A 14,615-nucleotide genomic window follows, 5' to 3' on the forward strand; every position below is an offset into this window, starting at 1 on the left:
TATAATGTGACTTAAAAATAGTTACAACAGACAATTTTTGCCTCTTTTGAGGTGGAAGAACTCAGGAGTGAAAATTAATCATCAACATTTGTTGTGTTGTGGTTTCAGAATGAAGACGACAGGTAGAGAACAATAACATACAAAATAGGATGTAGGCTATACAGGAGCGTTATTGTCCCCAGGAACTAAAATGTCTTTGAGTATAGAGGGCAATGTGCCACTTGCTTTATCTCTTATGTGGACAGGGAATCAATTCCCCCCAAGGTCCAAATCCAAAATCCAAATTTTGTATATGTCTTGAGAAATGTGCTTGTGACCACAACATCAACACTTTTGGAATAACTCAATGCAGAGGTGGTAAGTGTGTGTGACTTTTTGTCTTTGAAACTCTCATGTTTGATCCAAATGATGTACATATTGTTGGGCTTTCTATTATCTCAAATGGCTTGAAAAAAAGTTATAACCGCTGTAAATAGGAAAAAAAGTCTCCCTGGCAGGGCCTCTCCCCAGACGCCCGAGGTTTAGACTGAGCTCCGACTGTTTACAATGTTTGGCTCCACCTCTGAGGTAAAGTAGGCTACACGTGCATATGCCACATGGCATACAGCAATCCAACCAACCCACCACTGCTATTTATGTATCTCTGTCTATAGATTAAGTTGCTCCCAGTCTATGAACACAGATACATTTTGGCTCAGATCTACTTACGAAGAAAACACTGGTTGTTGTAGTAAAATAAATAAGTAAATAATAGCCTAATTTTTAACAAAGATTATTGGTTTACAAAAAAAATGGGTGTCAGATAAATGTACTCTCAGAGACCCAAAGACTGCTCCTGCACAGGGCTCAGGTTTTGGTGCTACGTCCCTGTGTATATCCATCCAATTGAGAGTACCCAAACGTCTTATCAGCCCCACCGCGCTCAAAGAGACAGACGCCATCTCTTTTTCCAGCGCCATTCTTTGCAACCCTCCAACATTGCAGCTCCGTTGCATGCACATCCCATGGGGTCAAAGAGCGCGTCCACGCCTGCATTGGTTCCAGTACAACAAGTACTAAGATGTTTTCATTGACTAAACCAGTTCTAAGAAGGTAAGCCATTTTTATCAATACCAGTTGATAACAAGGCATTATGCTGTATTATGTACATACAAAATTGTAAAGCATTGTAGACAAACAGTTAAACGTTTGACAGGAGTGCGTGTTAGTAAGATAGAAGAGCTGCTGCAGCTTCTACGACTGTTGACGCGTAGAGCGGACATATTGGACTTTGAGTTGCTGAGGTTCCTCCGACTTTGCAAGTTGGAAAACCAACATCAATGAGCAGTCGTGATTCCAGAGTCAGTTTGAGCTCTAGGAAATAATTCACAGGGGGCCCTGCCAACGTTCATCACTGTTACATTATGTTATAAACAATCTGACACACAAAAAAAGCAAAACATAAACTTTTTTTAATTTCCAAAGTTCACCATAATTTTCAAAATATAAATTTAAAGAATATTAGAAACCTTGTAATATCAAAATACAAATATGAAGAACAATAATAAACAGACTAATTAAATGTTTTATAATTAAATAACTTCAAGTCGAAATACCTTTCAAAACTCTGCTCAACTGAAAACGAGCCAGTGTTCATGTTAGTAAACTGTAATGTATGGAACAATAAATTTTGTAAATAGCTTATATATATATATATATATATATATATATATATATATATATATATATATATATATATATATATATATATATATATATATATATATATATATATATATATATATACATACTGCATAAACAGCATTGATTCTGCAAATATTCCCTTACAACCTGAACTAGTGCAAATGCTACCACCAATAAATCCTAAAATCAAAACACCTTTGAAAAATGTGCTCCAAGCCAAAGAACCAGTGTCCAAATTAGTATATTGTAATAAATTGACACAGTATAAACATACAGGACAATAAAAAATATTAAATAACTTTGTATAAAAACAATATACACAGTGCAAAACACAGTATCTTAATACTGAATAGATCTCTTAGGGAACTAAACCCACATTATGAGGCCAGTGCTCATAAAATCCCTCAGAGCAACTCTTTGACAAAGAGGCATTCCAGCTGAAATTTCTAACTGGTAACTTTCCACCTCCCAGTACATACTGGACATGCGGAGAGTGGTAGTAGCTACATGCAGCCGGCAGGGGGGCGACAGTCTGCCGGCCGGGTGTTGTGCAGGGAGCCGATAGAGGAAGAGCCGCTGTGGGTGCAGCAGTTCACGTTAGCCTCACTGTTAGCAGCCATCGCTGACAAGTGGCTCCTCGTGTGTAACTGTAAAACACATTTCTGTTCGTTAAAGCAGCGTTAGGATTTGTAACCGAGGCTCTCCGACGACTGCTGCGCCAAGATGAGCTTCCTGTTGTAAGTAAAGTCTGCGGCCGCTCGCGAAGTTACAGACGGAGGCTGCGGTTAGCTTCTACGAAGTTACAACAAGGGAAGTAACTGGTGTTAAAGTAAGACTCCCTGACAGAAAACAAAACAGCTAATCCTCATGAGTTTGGGTTAAATTTAAACCATCTTGTCGTAGGTATATTTAGCATTTGTCACCGTAATGTTGTTCGTGAGTTGTGTTTATATTGAGGTTCACAGCACTCGCTAACTGTAACTTTTTAACCAGTTAACGTCTAACTTAGTTAGCATGATGTTAACGCTAGCTTACGGTCGGGTAGCCAACTCTGCTCACAGTATCACTTCTCTTATTTATTCAGATAAGACGAAACATGTTATTAGTCATCATTCAGTCATCATTCACACCTTTGCCTCGTTGACCTCGTTGGGATGTTGAAAAACGTCGTGAAATGTGATAATCTGGTCTGTTGTTTACAGTGATACTGTCACATTTCCTGTCTGTTGCACCAAGTGGGTAATCGCCTCATATTAATTTACATGACAGGTTGTTCACTAATGCCTCTGTCACACTGAAAACCAGTTTAAACAAGTTTGACAAATGTGCCATCACGAGTTTTCCAGATTCAAGAAAGTTTATTGTCATACCAAAACATGAGGTTCATGAAAGGGAACGAAACTAAGTACTGAGGTCCCTGTAAGCAACAATAAAATAGGACACAAAAATGTAAAACCAGCAGAAACAACAAATACATACAATTACATAACAACAATAGTCTTAAATTAGTAAAACAGTGCAAGGATAAAAACTACAAATTTAAAAGTGCAAATAGCAATTATAAGTATAAATAGTCAAGTATTATTGCCCATGAAAGTCTGGTGTGTGGGTGTATCTTATTAATTGTAAATGATTGCACAAACCAGACAGGAAGGATCCTGACATGTGGAGGCCAGCATCTACTCCAACACATGCCTTTTAAAAATAGTGAAATTATTGTTGTACAGTATTGAAGTACATTTACTTCAATAAAAGTACTGTATTTTACTCAGTTTTCTTTAAAAAAATTTTTTTTTTAAAGGAAACTTATTACTCTGACTCCACTTCATTGCTATGAAGGCTCATGTTATTTGTAGCATTGGCTTTGAAGTCAGCGGATTATTTTTTTCTTTTCTAAAATGCAAAAGTCCATAAACTGTGATCATGCAGCTCTGCGTGTGGTTTGTGTGTTGAAGTGGTGTTTCTGTACCTCCACTTCGCACATGTACTACTGAGACTGAGCAGCTCACCAGTAGAGAGGGGTGGGTAGAGGTCATCAGCAGCTGGTTGTTTTCTTTTTGCAGTTTTATTAACGGCTGCAGCAGCCGATAAAGATAACCCAGATCGCCCATGGCTATACCTCAAGTCATGGTTCTAAGTTTTTTCAATGAAAAATAATTTACATTGTTATACATTTTTGCTCTGCATACAAACTTTATCATGGCCTACAAGAATTAGGCATCCATATTCAACAAGCTTTTTATTTTACAGGTTCTACCATCAAGTCAGTCCATTCAGTGGGTTGTTTTATACATTGGGATTCATATATGTATTGCTACATTATACAGCAATGCCATGAGTAAGAAAGTACTTTGAATACTTAAGTTTTATAAAAGTACTCCAGTACTTAAACTCAAGTAATAATTTGACTCGACATCTTTCACTTGTATTGGAGTAATATTTGGCCAGGAGCATCTGAGAGTTTTGTACTTTGTGCTCCACTGATAAAATCCATCTTGAGTCCAGCACATACAAACTGGCAGACAACTATGCAAAAGACATTATTAAGAAAATGGAAACAAATATAACAGCAAACTCATAGTAAGGTTGGAGTTAAAAGCATGATCAAATCAGAAATTATAAATAAATGGCAGGAGGAGGGGAAGAGTGAAACTAAAGGTATGCATTATTACAGTGTCCAAAAGAAAGTAGAAAAAATTAAACTAGTGGAACTAAAAAATGAGAAGATAAAATTTCAAGGATGAGATTTGGACACACTAGCCTTAATAACACACTTTGGGTGATTTTCAAAAACAACACTGGTATGTGTAAATATTGTAACATACAGAAAACATTGGAGCATCTTATTTATTGTCCAGTTTACCTGCAGGAAAGGCAGATTCTTAAAAGCAGACTGGGATAAGAGCACATCAAACTGGAACTTAAGTACTACAATTGAACCTGGTGCATGTGGGATATAGGGCAATATTGCAATTTTGGAAACGAATGGACATAACTGAAGAATATAGTGTAGTCATGAGGCTGCTCTGATCCACATCTCCATTTCTGAAGGTGGTGGAAATTTACCTAAAAGCTGTTTGCCACCTGCCATTACACAACAGAACTAGAAAAGGACAGTTGCTCAGCTCCACATTTGTTTCTTTGCAGTGGCAGTCGCGGATCCAAGACCTTCAAGCCGAAGAAGAATATCCCAGAGGGCTCCCACCAGTATGAACTGCTGAAACACGCCGAGGCAACACTGGGCAGTGGGAATTTGAGGCAGGCTGTCATGTTGCCTGAGGGAGAGGATCTCAATGAGTGGATTGCTGTCAACAGTAAGTAGACCTCTTTATAGAAAACATCACTCAGTTCACACAAACTGCCATTTTACATTTCTAAATGATCCTTGTATAGAAGCTGAACGTCATCATCCAGTGGTAAACAAACAAGAGAAGTGTGTTCAAACAAACACACACACAGCCAAAGTGGTAAATTATGGTCACATAATAAGGATTGTTTACAAAGTATGTGGCAGTGGTGGCAGCTGGATTCTTTCAAACAGGAAATAAGGGTTAAGTTTACAAAAGTGATGCCATTTACATTGCTATTGTTAAGAGCATAAACAGTCAGAGAGAAGATAAGATGAGATAAGATAAGATAATCCTTTATTAGTCCCACAGTGGGGAAATTTCCAACATTGCAGCAGCAAAGGGATAGCAAAATAGCAAGATAACTGTGCAAAATAAACTATATTAATAAATAAGTACAAAAAACGTGCAGGATGAAGATGAAGGAAATAAGCACAGAGGACGACATAAACAAACAATATATACAGTATTTACAACACCGAGAAACTCAACAGTTAAATAAAGAATGTTCACAGTTAGATGGGTGAAAGTGAAATTGCACTTGTGGTATTAAGCTAAGAAAGAATAATTATTAACCCTTTCTTTCAGCGGTGGATTTCTTCAACCAGATCAACATGCTGTACGGCACCATCACTGAGTTCTGCACTGAGACCAGCTGCTCTGTGATGTCTGCAGGACCGAGGTACCAGCCAACAGTGTCCTTTATGTTCCCTTTGAAAACAGGCTTCTTATAGACCTTTTTAACAGAGGACATTTTGACATGTCCCAGTAGGAAAAGCACAGACAAGGCAAGGGAGCTTGATTTCTATAGTACATTTTATACAACAGGGCAGTTCAAAGTGCTTTATAGAGTAATAAGAGTAATAATAATTATAGAGTAATAGCTCAACTGGTAGAGTGGGTGCCCCATGTACAGAGGCTAAGTCCTCGCTGCAGAGGCTGTGGGTTCAATTCCGGCTTTGGCCTTTGCTGCATGTAGTCCCCTCTCTCTCCTTCTTTCACACTTAAGCTGTCCTGTCATTAAATAGCAAAAGAAGCCACCAAAAAATCTTTGAAAAAAGAAGACATAAAACATATTAAAGGATACAGATTTACTATAAAAGAATAAAGAGATAAAATACAGAAGGTAAAAGTAATTACTAAATGATTAACAGTTTTTTTAAATGATCATTAAAAAAAGTGCAGATGAGGTACAAAGATAAAAAAGATTATTTAAAATGATTTAAAATCAAGTTTAAGAATAAGTTTGCAGTCATTACTGGGTGGAGTGTAAAAAAGCAAAGTTTTTAGCTTTGATTTAAAAGTGGTCGGAGTTGGGGCTTGTCGAACATCACCTGGGAGGTTATTCCAGGTTTGTGCTGCATAATAACAAAACGCTGCTTCACCATGTTTAGTTCAGTCTCTTGGGACGGTCAGTAGGACGGCCCCAGATGTCCTGAGGCTCCTAGAAGGTTCATATGTCACAAGCATTTCAGAGATAGATTTGGGTGCTTAGCCACACAGTGATTTATAGACGAGCAGTGGTATTTTGAAATCAATTCTCTGGGTGACAGGGAGCCAGTGTAAGGATTTTAAAACTGGAGTAATGTGGTCATATTTTCTAGTTTTTGTCAGGACCCTAGCAACAGTACTCTGAATCAGCTGAAGTTTCCAAATAGCCTGTTTTGAAAGACTTACAAACAGAATGTTACAATAATCAGGAATAAATAAAAGTGTTGTTTTCAAGATCATTTCATCTAAGACAAAGATTAAGTTACCATTGTAAACAAATGTGGCCCAAATCGGTTTTTTTGTTTGCACTCATGTGACACAAATCAGATTTTTTCAGGGTACTGTGGACTAAAGAAATCAGATTTTTTTCAGTCACACATGAGCCACTTTCATATGTGGTCCTAAATCCGAAACATATTGAATCACTGGCTGTGCGACTGCCGTGTAAACAATCATATCAGAATCAATGTGTCCCATACATCCATGTTTTTTCCATGTCATGCTTTACTGCGCAGGAGCAGATCATTCGCCATACAGGGTCGAAGTGGTCGCATGAAAATACAGAAGGGTGCGACAGCCGCTGCAGTAGCCTGCCGCAGTTGCCAGCCTGTAGAGCCCAACTGCCAGTGGTTTTCTGAAGGGACAGCTTGTCTACATGCCGTGACAGTGTTGGCATGAGAAGCAGATTGAGATAATAGAATGTAGTCCTAAACGTCCCAAACGTTTCACGACCTGTCCTATTGTGAAACACTCCGCATCACTGCTTCAACACTCATGATTCCTCTCTCAGCCACACCCACACCTCTCTTTCCACAGAATTACCAATACATCCGGACCGAAAGCCGATTTGTATAACAACACATTATGCCGAGAACACACACCCCTCTGAAGGGCAAATTCTTCAAAAATATGCTGCACCCTCCGAAACAGAAGCACATTGCAAACGATAAGGCAGAATAACATCATTGGACCTCCCTGCCATATATTACCCTGGAAGTGAACCTTTTACCACTGTGTCATTCAAAGACCTGTTTTGCAAATTTAATGTTTTTTTTGTTGTTGTCCCAACACGCTTACATGCAATGTTATTGCTTACATGTGAGGCATTCGAGGGCAGAAATCCATTCACACTGGTGTAAGAGACGGGTCACTTCAAACATGAATGCAAACTATCCAGGCAGAGAGATCAGATCAGAGAAATAATTGGAACTGGGCAGTACACATTTTATTTTTTGGTGCTTTTCAACACACTCAAGGTCAGCTTACAAGGCAGAGTTAAAAAAACAACAACAACAGTATAACAACAACTAATCAATTAAATTCAGAAGACAAATTTACAGTGTATAAAATTATGTACAAAGGTTTAGTGTGACCAGATCAAACTGAATATGCAAGTTTGTGTTTTAGGATGAGATTTGAAAATGGAAAGAGAGGGAGGGAGTCCCAGAGGTGGGGGACAGAGCGGCTGAAGGCTCTAAACCCTGTGTTGGTCAAACGGGCGTGTGGTGCAGTGAGATGGATGGAAGAAGAAGAGCTGAGAGTGCGGGTGGATGTGTTGGTGTTAGGAGTTCAGAGAGGTAAAGAGGAACGAAGTTATTGATTGCTTTAAAGGCGAGGAGCGGTATCTTGTAATTGATGCAGTATTTGACTGGGAGCCAGTGAAGCTGCATTAAGCCCTGTAGTGCGAACATAGCCCGAGTCAAGACCAAGACCAGATCAGTACCTGTCCCACATTGCATGACACAGTTACGAGAGCTCAAAATGGACCAAATGTGGTTTGGCATGTTCTACTGAAATAAGGGAAATATTTTGGCTGACGTACGCATTTACGTAATTTTAGGAAAAAAACATGAGTCACATGAGTTGGCAGAGGCACAAGATGTGTTACACAAAGCTTTAAAGGACATTACAAAACTTTATTAATAATGACAGATTTATGGCTCTGCAGCACATTGACCCAGGGCTTTTATGACACACCTACAGTAATATGTTTTTTAAAAAATATTTGCTTTTATTACATTTAGATTTTATCATGGATTTTCCATGAAAGACAACACCTACAAGAAAGGCCATGTGAAAATACAAGGACATGGCCAGTGGCAAAAACATGAGACAAGACAAGATACAAGTATTAAGTTGTCATTTATATTTGACACATAGTGTGACCATAGGAGCACATGTATGCACATGAGCTTAACATGAAAACATGCCTTGCCCCAACACAAAAATATACCTTTTTTCCCCCATTCTTAAAAAAAAACAAAAAAAACATACAAGATGGTTATTTAACGCACAGCTATAGTTAGTTATATTACAAAAAGAGACATGTGAATACATGTATATACTTGATTGTCATTTATACAAATACCCACCCAAACCCTTCATTTCAGGTTTACACAAATAACCAAAATAAGAAGAAAAAAGACAAAAAATAATAAAAATAATAATAATAATAACAGTAATCGTAATAAATAAATACATAAATAGATCACACAAATAGAGATAACCAGCCTTGGGTTATCTATGTTCAATACATAAGTGAACCATTTCATATATAATAGCCATATATTATTCAAATGACAAAGTTGTAAAATAGTTAAAGAAAGGCAACAAGGTTTTATTATACCTCTAGCATGACCCAATATAGTATATTTGACCCTCTGTAGTACTATCATTGACATTGAATTTAAGCCTTGTGAACTGAACTGAAGTTTTTTTCTATATTGCCATATCTTAAAAAATCACCCTCATAATATAATTTAATGAAACATTGTTTTTGGCCAGAAGTAGGAACTGATCTGTCATGTATACAAATAATCCAACTAAGGATTCAGTTTTTGAATGGCTGTGACAGTTAAAGTGAATGAAAAAGAAATACATCATCTGAATGTCACATGAGGAAAACAGGAATGAAACTTTGCATGTGGTCTCTGCAGAGGCTGTTAACTTACAATCTAGATTTGGCACTTCCTCTGTCCTCTCTACTGCCAAGACTGTCTGTGTTCAGTCTGTAATCAGGAGGAAGAGGCCGTGGTTCACTTCCTGTTGACATAGCAGCCATCAAGTATATGATTGTAGATGCTTTTGCATTTCCCCCTCCTTCTCTTTTTTTGGAGTATCCACAAACAAATCATGTTTTCAAGCACTGACAAAAAAGGCAGAATGAGTGCCTGCGAGTGCAAGTCTGTTAAACTAACAAATCAAGTTAATATATTGATGTTTATGTTGTTGTTTCTTTGTAGATATGAGTATCACTGGGCTGATGGCACCAATATTAAGAAGCCCATCAAATGCTCCGCGCCCAAGTACATTGATTACCTGATGACCTGGGTGCAGGATCAGCTGGATGATGAGACACTTTTCCCCTCCAAGATTGGTGAGTTTTCATTCATGAGGAAATTTTCAGCGATTTAGAAAACAAACTTTTAATTAAAGAAAGTTTTTCATCAGTAAAGCTTTTTGTGATGAATTTAATAACAGTTTCACCTTTTGTAGCAGAGTAACATGCATCTCTGAATCACCGAGCTTTCTGTCAATAGAATAAAATCAACACCAAACAGGCTGCAGTCACATTGTTCCCCAGCAGACTAAGCAACTGCATACATCCTGAACATCCAGAAAAATGCAGCCAAGGGGGGCAGGGAGTGCAGTGTCACTAACTATTCAAGTCAGTCACTTGACTTGTGTCCAATTGATCATGTGTCTCACATGCTGAAGAGCAGACTTGAGCAGAAACCCTTCAACAACTAACCCTAAACAAAAAAGAAGTGAAGATGACTGCAGTATGTGTGTTGTAGACGTCATACAGAGTTTGACTGCAAAATATTTGCTGCAAAACACAACAGAAATGTGTTGCTGTCCTAATACCATCTGATTGTGCTGTATCTGTGCTGTAAAGTTTGACATGTAGCTTTGTGTGGATGAAGAGATTTCTCTGCAACTGTCCAGATTTCTTAAATGTTAATGAGGCAAATAATCTCAAAATACAGCAAACTTCTCACTTAATGCATATGAAAACATCACATGTTCTTCTCTTGATATCAGCATTTCCACCACCGTCTGTTCCACAGGAGTTCCCTTTCCCAAGAACTTCATGTCTGTCGCCAAAACCATCCTGAAGCGCCTGTTCAGGGTTTACGCTCACATCTACCACCAACATTTTGACTCTGTGATGCAGCTGCAGGAGGAGGCCCACCTCAACACCTCCTTCAAGCACTTCATTTTCTTTGTTCAGGTGAGATTATCCAGCTACAACAGAGTTTAATCACAGCTTTGGCTCTTAAGCCCCATTCAGACAGTCACTGTAATTCATATATGCTCTGCTGACTTTACATGTTGTTACGTGTTTGAAAAGGAGTCCTGAATTATTTTACCATTACAGTTTGTCTTTCAATCAGCCTGCAGAGTAGCTAATAATTTAAATGTGAATAAAAGCAAACATTCTTCTTAACTCAAGATAATGACAATGTTGAGTGTGATGTGCATTCAGCAGCAAACCAGTTAAATGAGGACTATGAACGAGGCTTTAAATGCTCCTTAATATGCTTATTGATCAGTTTCGAAGCAGCAGATGTGACTCTGAAGAGAGGCCTTTGCAAGCTATACTATATTGTTATACTGCTTGACATTGATCCAACACTGAAATGAAATAACTGCTCTCCTGTGCAAAGAACGAGATAACAAGGCATTATACTGAGGTGTGTCAGTAAATGATCTCTTTTTTCATCTGTAATAAATAATGCTCTGTGACGTCTATTCTCGTCTTTGCCAGATGCCAACTGTTATGCAAACATGACGTCTGCAACAGTCCTGTCATGTTTAGATGGAGTCGGCATGGATCCACAACAGAGACCTTTGCATGAAAGCCAAAAAGCCGTTACTGTGTCAAACAGATTGAGCAGTTTTCCAGATTATCTGTCTAAATGTGGTTTAAGAGACTTTGACATGACAGGAGGACTTTTGCATTAGTGAAGAGATGAACTTTATCCATAGTGCCTAGTGACATTAACATATTGTATGTTTACTTCATTGAGTGTTAAATTGGGCCTCTGAACATATTTATGCCACTGCAACATTTGTCCTAATTTTTTAATATAGCATCAAAACACTAGTCAGATAACGTATGGCCAGCAAATACATGTCAAATAAGCTGTTTTCATTTTTAATATTATATTCTGTGTTCTAAAATTTGTTTCAGAGTCACAAGGTGTGCCAAAAGGTCTAAATTATGAAAATTTTACATTGACAGAGCACATTCTCAGTGAATTATCACTATACAAAAGATAATTGACAACAGAGTTTTCAGAAAGGCAGCCTGTGTTACATATATGCAATTTAGTCAATAAGTCATCCATATAAACTTTTTTTCTAATTTTTTTAAATTATTTTTCAGGGCTTTTATTGCCTTTAATTGACAGGACAGTGTGAGTGTGAAAGGGGGAGGGAGGGGCATGCAGCAAAGGGCCGATGCTGGATTCGACAGCCTCTGTACATGGGGCACTGCTCTATCCAGCCACCAGGCAACCCCATATACATGTTTTTTCATGATTTATTCTGTCGAAGACCACTGAAACACATAAATACAGTGGAATTTTACCATATTTAGCAACTATTTCCTTTGGTGTGTAAATACACACATCAGTGCCATGTTTCCTTTTTGAACCAATCTGATACAGATGTTTCTTTGTTGTAGGAGTTCAACCTCATCGACAGGCGAGAGCTTGCTCCCCTGCAGGACTTGATCGAGAAGCTTGGATCCAAGGACAGATAGACATTTCATCACACATCACTCCTTTTTTAAAAATGTTTTCTCCTTTGTCCCTCTCTGTGACCTCTGCTACCTCTACGACTTCTAGTCTCAACTCTTAAAACTGTGCCTTCTTCTCTTCTTTTCACAAATGTTTGTACTGTATTTTCCCTTGTATTCCCTCTGTTCTCTTTTATGCTGTCTTTGAGCCTTTTTCTTCCATTTTGCCACCCTAGATCATATAAAATAGTACAGTGTAGTCAGAATATTTTTTCACTGGACTGGGGTTAACGACTGTCAGAGCAACAGACTGAATTTAATTTGGACCAAGGACATTTGGAAGTTAAAGTGAAAACCAGCTTTTTTTCCTTCAGAAGTTGGTGTACAGTGTTTTGTCTAAACACTTTTTAGTTATTGATAGGCAATTTTCTTTTTGTTAACTTTAGCTAATGTATTCCAGGGACTGACCTAATATCCCAGTTTTAGCTTTTTGAAATGTCTTGTCATTAGTGTAAAGATGGCAAGAAAAGTAGTGAATGAATCATGGGTGGACACACTTGACAGTACGAGTGTGTAGAAGGTATTTTCAATCTAACATGAAGACACACACAGATGCACCGGTATAGTAAGTAAATACAGTAGCTCTCTCTCACATGCTGGTTGTGTATCTGATATCCCACATATGCCTCGTATTGACATGCTCTGTAACACAGTTACATGTGGAGAGATGCAGCGATAGATGATTGTGAGATGCCCTATGAAAAACACCACCATTGACTGCAGTATAGCTATCTCAAATTGACCATACAATAATGTGCCTTGCACATTTTTCTGCTATTTTCTGAATTAAAATATTGTAATGCAAGATATGGTGCTCACAGGCATACTGTTAAATACTGCTAAATAGTTAATAATAGCCACTTAAAGCTTTTGTAATCATGGCCGATAAAGGAATTGTATGGTAAAAATCATCCTTTCAACAGCAAAAAATAGCCTGTGAATTATTATTATTATTGTTATTGTTATTTTTTTAATTTACTGTCATATTAGTTTATTTTGTGGTGAGGATTAATTGTGGAACTGCATATTTGATCTTAAAATGCTGGTACTTTTTAAAAAACTAAATATTGTCCCCCTGGATTGTAAAATAGAGCAATAACTGTTGCGCCTGTGCATGATCAACTGAGCTGAAGTATATAGAGTTTTTACACAGATGTCTTTATTAGTCTTGGTGCATGTGTCAGGGTCATTTGCTGTGCTTAACTGTGGCAGCAGCAGCAGGGCTGTTTGTGCTGCCATCCTCTGACAAACTAATGCAGCTAGTATTCCTGTTGAATGTTTTATTTTGGCAAACTTTGAGCAAGGGAATTGGTCCATAATTTTCTTCATGTTGGAGCTAAATTCATATCAGACAATCATGAAACAAAATAAGAGCTGTTAGATGACTAAATGCATCACCGGGAACCAGCCAATGTGATTGGGTGCAGTACAGTGTTTATGATGTAGTACTTTTTAAGAAGTTGAAAACCTGTCAACAATGTGAAAAACATGTTTTTACATTTAAACTGCGATTTATCAGCTTTTAGGCCCTGTAGTTGCTTGGGGAAAAGAAATCAAGCCAGCACCCATTAAGTTAATCATCATATAGACATATCAGTATATTTTACAAGACTGAGTTATTTCAAAGATGTTATTTGAATATATAATTGGTTCTTTCTTTCAGTTAAGTCACTTTTTTTAAAAAATGTATTTCTTTTTCTCACAGTTTTGTTTTTAAACCCCTGGCATGGACTTACATTTCATATGATATTGTAAAATTAAAAGTTGACTTTAACTTTTCAAATAAGGAACAAGGGCTTTGAAATGAATTAAAAGTTTTATATATTTACAGTAATGGTCAAATCATTGGCAGGTCAGTTTGACAAGGAGGAGGTGCCAGGGTGTACGTCCTGGGTCCCAACATTCGCTGTAAATAAAATCAGTGTTTCATCTGAACAAAACTGTGCCTTACAGGAATGAAAATGTCTGTGATGACAGTATTTGGTGGATCAAAACTCAATAAACACAGAAAAGAAAAATGTTGTTGATTTTATTTTTGTGTAAACTGAATGTCTGGAAGATTGTGCAGAGAGACAGAAGAGACAACTACTGTATATAATATATATATTAATGATCATGTATTTTACAGTAATTGGCTTGTCATACAAGAACAAGTTTTTGCCATAGCGAGACTGGACTGTGTGTAATAGTATAACGAAAAGAGTCCACATTGCTCTGGATGGAGAAAATTTGCATTAGCATGTTTTGAACGACTACTTAACAACTTCTGCTATCAACACGAGTTTATC

General features: G+C 37.6%; 1 protein-coding gene across 1 annotated transcript; it reads left to right on the forward strand.

Annotated features, from left to right (window-relative positions):
• Positions 1-2,226: 2,226 nt before the first annotated feature.
• On the forward strand, positions 2,227-14,345 carry mob1a (MOB kinase activator 1A). Its single transcript, XM_042487714.2, has 6 exons — positions 2,227-2,420; positions 4,831-4,997; positions 5,619-5,712; positions 9,764-9,897; positions 10,592-10,755; positions 12,214-14,345. Exons 1-6 carry the CDS (start codon positions 2,407-2,409, stop codon positions 12,289-12,291), a joined length of 651 nt encoding a protein of 216 aa, XP_042343648.1. The 5' UTR covers positions 2,227-2,406; the 3' UTR covers positions 12,292-14,345.
• Positions 14,346-14,615: the final 270 nt, after the last annotated feature.

Source organism: Plectropomus leopardus, chromosome 4 (genome assembly GCF_026936395.1).
Source record: "Plectropomus leopardus strain MGB_pleo_1.0 chromosome 4, ASM2693639v1, whole genome shotgun sequence".
Lineage (NCBI taxonomy): Eukaryota > Metazoa > Chordata > Actinopteri > Perciformes > Serranidae > Plectropomus > Plectropomus leopardus.